Source organism: Grammomys surdaster, unplaced genomic scaffold (assembly GCF_004785775.1).
Source record: "Grammomys surdaster isolate TR1022 unplaced genomic scaffold, NIH_TR_1.0 164, whole genome shotgun sequence".
NCBI lineage: Eukaryota > Metazoa > Chordata > Mammalia > Rodentia > Muridae > Grammomys > Grammomys surdaster.
Genome location: NW_021604612.1, coordinates 1317566 through 1323841, shown reverse-complemented (window position 1 = coordinate 1323841; position 6276 = coordinate 1317566). Strand labels below are relative to the sequence as shown.

At 52.0% G+C, this 6276-nt stretch overlaps 1 protein-coding gene across 2 annotated transcripts in view; it reads left to right on the top strand.

Moving 5' to 3' along the window:
• The first annotated feature begins 3521 nt into the window (after positions 1–3521).
• The window catches only part of Sgsm1 (small G protein signaling modulator 1), a 69668-nt gene continuing 66913 nt past the window's right edge, over positions 3522–6276 (top strand). Inside the window, exons 1-2 of one of the 2 annotated variants that reach the window (XM_028765432.1) lie at positions 3522–3634; positions 3717–3760. In XM_028765432.1, coding sequence (XP_028621265.1) covers positions 3616–3634; positions 3717–3760 — 63 coding nt within the window. In that variant the 5' untranslated portion in view covers positions 3522–3615. Of the gene's footprint in view, positions 3635–3685; positions 3761–6276 lie in introns of those variants that run through there. The other variant, XM_028765431.1, reaches the window with a different exon arrangement.

Below are 6276 nucleotides of genomic sequence, written 5' to 3'. Positions count from 1 at the left end.
CCAAGGAATGCCTGAACCTATTCCTGTCTGGGTGTAGCTTAGATCACCCGCCCAAGCAGCGAGGCAAGCTAACTGGGGTTCCTCTACACTGAGAACGCCTCGCTCCGCACCCCCCCACACACCCCCGTCAACGCGCCTTTGAATATGTTTTCTCTGGAGGATCCTTCGTGGAGTTGATTGACAGATAAAACGAGACAACATACGTAACACTCACGGCACAGCATTGGCCTCATCAAGTCGCAGCCGCGGTCATCATCCTTACTGCTCTGTGAATTGTCCTGTGCGTTGCGCAGGACAGAAAGAGCTAATTGCTGCTAAAGGAGCACCTCTCCTTAGTGATGCGCGCGATGCCCATGATCATCGCTAGAGGGCGCCGAGGGAACCCTGCCAGAAGCAGCGCCAGGCTCTGGCTATCCGGTGAGCCAGCCCCATCACTGATCAACTGGTGGGGTTCGCAGCCTGGGAAAAGCCTCTAGGCTATAAGGAAGCTTCCCTAACGCTTCTCAAGCCGCCCATAGGGTGTGTGCTGTCTAGTGTTGTGTCAGTGACAAACCACAGTCATCAGAGAGGAGAGAGCCTCAATTGAGAAGATGCCTCCATCGGTGGGGGCCTTTTTCTCAATTGGATATTGATGTGGAGGGATCGAGTCCATTGTGGGTGGTGCCATTTCTGTGCAAGTCAGTAAGCAGCACCCCTCCATGGGCTCTGCAGCAGCTCCAGCCTCCAGGTTCCTGCCCTGACTTCCTTCAGTAATAGAATATAACAGGGAAGTATAAATCAAATAAGCCCTTTCTTTTCTCCTTAACCTGCTTGCTTTTGGTGTTTTATCACAGCAATAGTAAACCTGACTAGGACAGGGTGCAAGGCTTAGGACTCAGGCCCAAGGCAATCCCCGGGCTCAGATGCTCTGGAACTACGTGGTAGTTTTAATGTGCTTGGTCCAGGAGTGGCGCTATTAGGAAGTTTGGCCTTCTTGGAGGAAGTATGTCACTGTGGACATGGGCTATAAGACCTTCCTCCTAGCTGCCCGAGTCACTCTCCTCCTAGTGGCTTTAGGATGAAGAAGAACTCTCAGCTCCTCCTGCACCATGTCTGCCTGCATGCTGCCATGCTCCCGCCTTGATGATAACGGACTGAACCTCTGAACCTGTAAGCCAGCCCCAGTTAAATGTCGTCCTTTACAAGAGGTGCCTTGGTCATGGTGTCTGTTCACAGCAGTAAAACCCTAACTGAGACAGAAATTGGTACCAGGAGTGGGGTATTGCTGTGATAGGCTTCACCATGCTTTTGTTTGGAAGAATGTGGATTTGGGGACTTTGGATTTGGAAAGTCATGGAATGCTTTAGGTGGAGCTTATTGGGTCATCTGAGTAGGAATACGGAAGACATTGGCGCCGAGGGTGACTGAACTGTGGGGGACCTGGCTCGAGAGTCTTCAAAGGAGAAGAATGTTAGTCTACGACGTAGAGATTATTATGATATTTTGGTGACAGACATGGCTGCTTTTTTGTCCTTGTCCGCAGAGTCTGCCTGAGGCTAAAGCGAAAAGATTCAGATGAATCGTGTTGACAATTAAGTCTCAAAAAGAAAAAGAAAAAAGAAAACCCTAATTTAGAAGCTATCCTGTGGTTCAGTCTTATGAGGAGGGTTTTGAGCAAGCTTAAAAAGGAGACGCTCAGAATGTACAGTTCAAATAATAAAGGAGCACCAGGAAGTGAAATGGAGCTGAATCCTGTGTTCAAGGAAAGAAGTATATATTAAGGGAGTAAAGATTTGGGGGCAGGATCCCACCCAGCTAAACTTTATGTTTGTATTTACAGTTAAAGAGTGGATGGTTATATTATTATGACACGGTTATTGGTTTTACTTGGACATAAGGAACTGTGATTGTGTGTCAAGTTGACATGAGATGACACAAGCTTCCGATCTGATCCTTGAAGCATAATCACCATATGAAGCTTAGGTCCGGGCATGGACCTTTAACTTTAATCTCAGGAGACAGAGGCAAGCAGATCTCTGAGTTCAAGGCTGGCACCGGACAGAGCAAGTTCTAGGCACAGAGAAGCTGAAGTGCAGGCATGGAGAACCATGACTTTAATCCCATCATTCTGGGGACAGAGCCATGAAGATCTCTTGAGTTCAAGTTACAGAGCAGGTTCCAGGACAGCCAAGCATATTCAAACCACCACTGAATAATCATTTATATTAAAGAAAAATTCTACGTTCTTAAAAAAAAAAAATCAGCCCAAGAAGGTTTGCAGGGTTCGGTGTGGTAATGGGAAACATCTGATCTACTTAATACAGATTGGTAAGTCTATGCAGCCAGAGCTCAGGACATAGTAAGTCCTCAATTAGACTTATAATTGTCAAGTTATTTCTTGTTCTCTGGCATCCTGGAGATACTAAGAACACCTCAGTGGAGAGAATGGGGGAGTATTGTGACTGAGACACTACTGCCACACACAAGAGGGGCTCTGATACACATACACACACACATTTACACCGTCGCCATCTTCAGACACACCAGAAGAGAACATCAGATCTGACTACAGACGGTCGTGAGCCAGCATGCAGTTGCTGGGAATTGAACTCAGGACCTCTGGAAGGGCAGTCAGAACTCTTAACCACTGAGCCATCTCTCCAGCCCCACACCAGGACTTTTGATCTAGCTGTTGTTGATTTTTTTTTTTTTCACTGTATGGAGTCCTCTTCCCCAGTCATCTCCAGCCTCCTTCTTTTCCTTCTTGCTCAGAGAGAAAGCTCAGCTGCCCCTTGTTCCACAGGACAACCCAAGTCCCTAGTATCTCCCCTACACCGACTTCATTTTCCTCTAGAACCTTACAATGCGCTATCCTCTATCGTGCCCTCAGATGGTTTACTGTCTACCATCTGAGTGCTGCGGCAGTGTGTCTGTCCGTCTCCTTTGCCTCAAACTCTCTGTGACTTAGAGATCCTGGCCGAACCCTGCTTCCCAGAATAGGGGAGGGAGCAACTGAAGAAGAGGCAGGCTTCTTCCAGATGGAAAGCCAGTGTATCTGAGTGGAGTCTAAAAAGGGAGACGGGGAGAAGAAAGGAGGAGGGGGGAGGATATGAAACAGCAGCAGCTACCGAGTATGGACGCTGGGCTTTTTTGTCTTGTCTATGCTGAGAATTACACATCAAATATCTCGCTTGACTATCAGCTCATTCTAGAACTTATATCCACTTTATACAGGATGAGTCAAGTTTTTGTGGCGGCAGGGCTATGCTCCCTGCCTCAGTCTCCCTATTGATGAGTTGTTAGGAGTGTGGCCCATGCCTGGTTTTGCCTCATTTTTAAATTGGCATGGATGGACGGACGCACGCATGTGGAGCACGGTTCCGCTTCTTAAATCAGCCTTGGCAACTTAGCACGGCCTGGCGCAGATGCCTGGAGGAGACTGGATGGGGAGGCTCTGTGCCGCGTGCTGTCCAGGAGGCGGCGCTGAGCTCTCATGGGTGGGGTGGGCGGGATGTCAGGTTCTGACGTCCACATCCTGGGCTGTCACTCATTCCCTGCCGGTCCCGCCCCCTCGCGGCTGCAGCAGGGCGCGGAGCAGGGACGCGTCCAGGCACCGGGCACCGACCAGCTTGAGCCATGGCTTCGGTCCCTGCGGGTAAGCACGGGCGGGCGGCGGGAGGGCGGCCAGGCCCCACGGCCTCGGTGCCGCTCACCGCGCTTCCCTGCTTGTCCCGCAGAGGCCGAGACCCGCCAGAGGCTGCTGCGCACTGTGAAGAAGGAGGTAGGAGCGGCCACCCCAGGGTGACAGGGCCACCGCGGGCACCTGGCTGGCGGTGGCTGTGCATGGTTAACCAGGGCGGGGGCGGGGGAAACGCTAGGAAACGGGTGTTTCAGTGCGTGAGGCCCTCCGGGTGTAGGAACGAACGGAAGGTGTCTAGGTGCGACCTTTCCTTGTAGAGGGGCAGGTTCTTACTCCTGGGGTAGGGTAGGGTGATGCGGGGCTCCTCACTAAGGATGCAGAATGTCCCCGGGTAGATCAGGTTTCGGGGAAGGGAGAGGTTCAATTTTGAAACACGAAGCTGTCCCCCTAACCCACCCTAGATGCTCGGTCCTTGGAGCCACCTCTAGGTGCCAGGGACTCTGTCCAAGGAGCCTGTGACCTGGGCCAGGTTCACAGGGCAGGTGCCCTCCAGCGATCCACGGGATCAGACAGGAGTGGCTGCCTGCCTCCCCCGGGATGAAGGAAGTAGCTGGGAACCCGGCCTTACCTTGGAGTTCAGTCAGTGACCTCCCAGGGCCTTGGGAGTGGGGAGAGTTTAGAAGGCTGAGGTGGCATTTATATATCTGTGGGCCTGTGGTGTAGATGCGTGTTGCCCGGGACATGTGGCCGTGTACATGTGGATGGGAAACACATGTGCACCTGCCTGGAAATACCTAAGGACGATCTATATATTTGCGTGCGCTTGTCTGAGTCTATGTATGTTTATTTGTGTGACTGGGTAAGACTGAGCATGTATGGTGTGGCGTTGCCCTTCCATTTTGGCTCCGCCCCATCCTTCAGCCACCCCTTCCCCCTCCCTGCCTCCCCCTCGCTGCCTTAAACTCATCTCAGGATTGTTATCCCAAGTCCTTGCCTGGCTGTGAATCTGTGAGCCGGGTTCCCTTGCTTCCTGAGCATGGTGGTGTGTGTGTCTATGCCTGTGTGTACACCTGTGTGATGTGTGATGTGTGATGTGTGTGTGTGTGTGTGTGTTAGGGGTATTACCCGGGAGGCTCTTCCTTCCTGGTGGCAGCCACCTGGGCAGCTGGAGGCCGGGACCTGTTGCCTGCTCCTTCCTCCTCTTGGGGATCGTGGGTGTGTCTCTGTGTTTGAGTCTCGGTGCGTAGCACATTCCTTTTAAAGAACCAGCTCCGCGGATGATTGCAGATTCTAGAAATTTCCCTCGAGGTGACATGTAGGATGGATAGCAAGGGGGGGAGGTGTCCCTCAGAAAGGCCTACAAGTCTTTATCTCCATCTTTGTAAAGACCTGTTTGAAGATACTATCCAGACCCTAACCCCACAAGTTCACATCCCTGCTTTTCATGGCCTAAAGCTGGAAGGAAGATCGTGCTTTTAACCCAGCCCCGGCTGGAATGCACACTCCTTGACTGTCAGAGCCTAAGGCCCTCTTTATCAGGGAAATGTTTGACCAAATAGGATGTACCATGAAAGATAAGGCTCTGGGGAGCCTAGGAGACACCCATGTCAGGCTGTGCCACCGGCTTCCTCAGAGTTCGTCATCCCTAAGTCCTCTCTTCGTACGATCATCCCTTTCCCGCCTGCAGAGCGACACGTGCGGCCCCGTGGCCCACATGTCCCCTACCTCGTCAGTCTAGCTTCTGGATCTGAGCTTCTTCTCTGGGGGTTTCTATGTGCCGTGCACCGCAGACGTAGTAACCCCGTGAAGATGGTTGACACAGAACCAGGGCGCACAGCACGGGGAGTGGCTTCTAAACAGCACCCAACCAAGAAAGGACAGAGGTAGGATAACCACCCCCCAGGTCACCTAAGCTCTTGAGATATGGGGGTGACGTGATTCCCATTACCCTACTGGGAATAGCATGGCCAGAGGCAGGAAGCCATGTTTGAAGTGTACAGACTCAGTTCAGAGGAACAGGAGGAAGTCTGCTGCCACCTGCAAGTTCTCAAGTCAGCTCCCTAAGCTTGCTTCTCTGTATGCTCCTTGCCTTGACCACCTCCTTGGGCAGTGAGCCCCTCCTCCAGTGTCAGATAGATACGGATAGAGAGAAATTTGCCTAAAAGTCTGACTAGCAAGCATCATCTTCTCTGTCTCTGAGTTTGGATGAGCCACACCCTTATATGCCACAGCCTCCCTCTTGTTCCTGGAAGAGGTGACAGCAGGGGACTTCCCTAGATAGCCAGACAGCTGTGCAAGCCTGTGGGGTTGGAAGCTCTGTCCAGAAGCAGCCTGAGGAGCTGTCGGGACCCAAAACCCATCAGGTAGGTCAGGAAGAATCCCCAAATTCAAGTAGAGCTGGAGTTGGAGAGCCAGATCAGAGACATTCTGCTGGAGGAGGTGGATGATGCTGGCAGACCCGGTAGTGACATGAGAAAGGGGAGGATTATGGGGAGGGACATGAGGTATCACTCTGCAAGGCCATAACTCAGGCCCCAGCACTGGACAAAAAAAAAACATCTGCAGGCCTACAGGATGTATGACAGTGGAGAACCGTGAAAGCCCTGGCAGAGAGAGAGAGAGAGAGAGAGAGAGAGAGAGAGAGAGAGAGAGAGAGA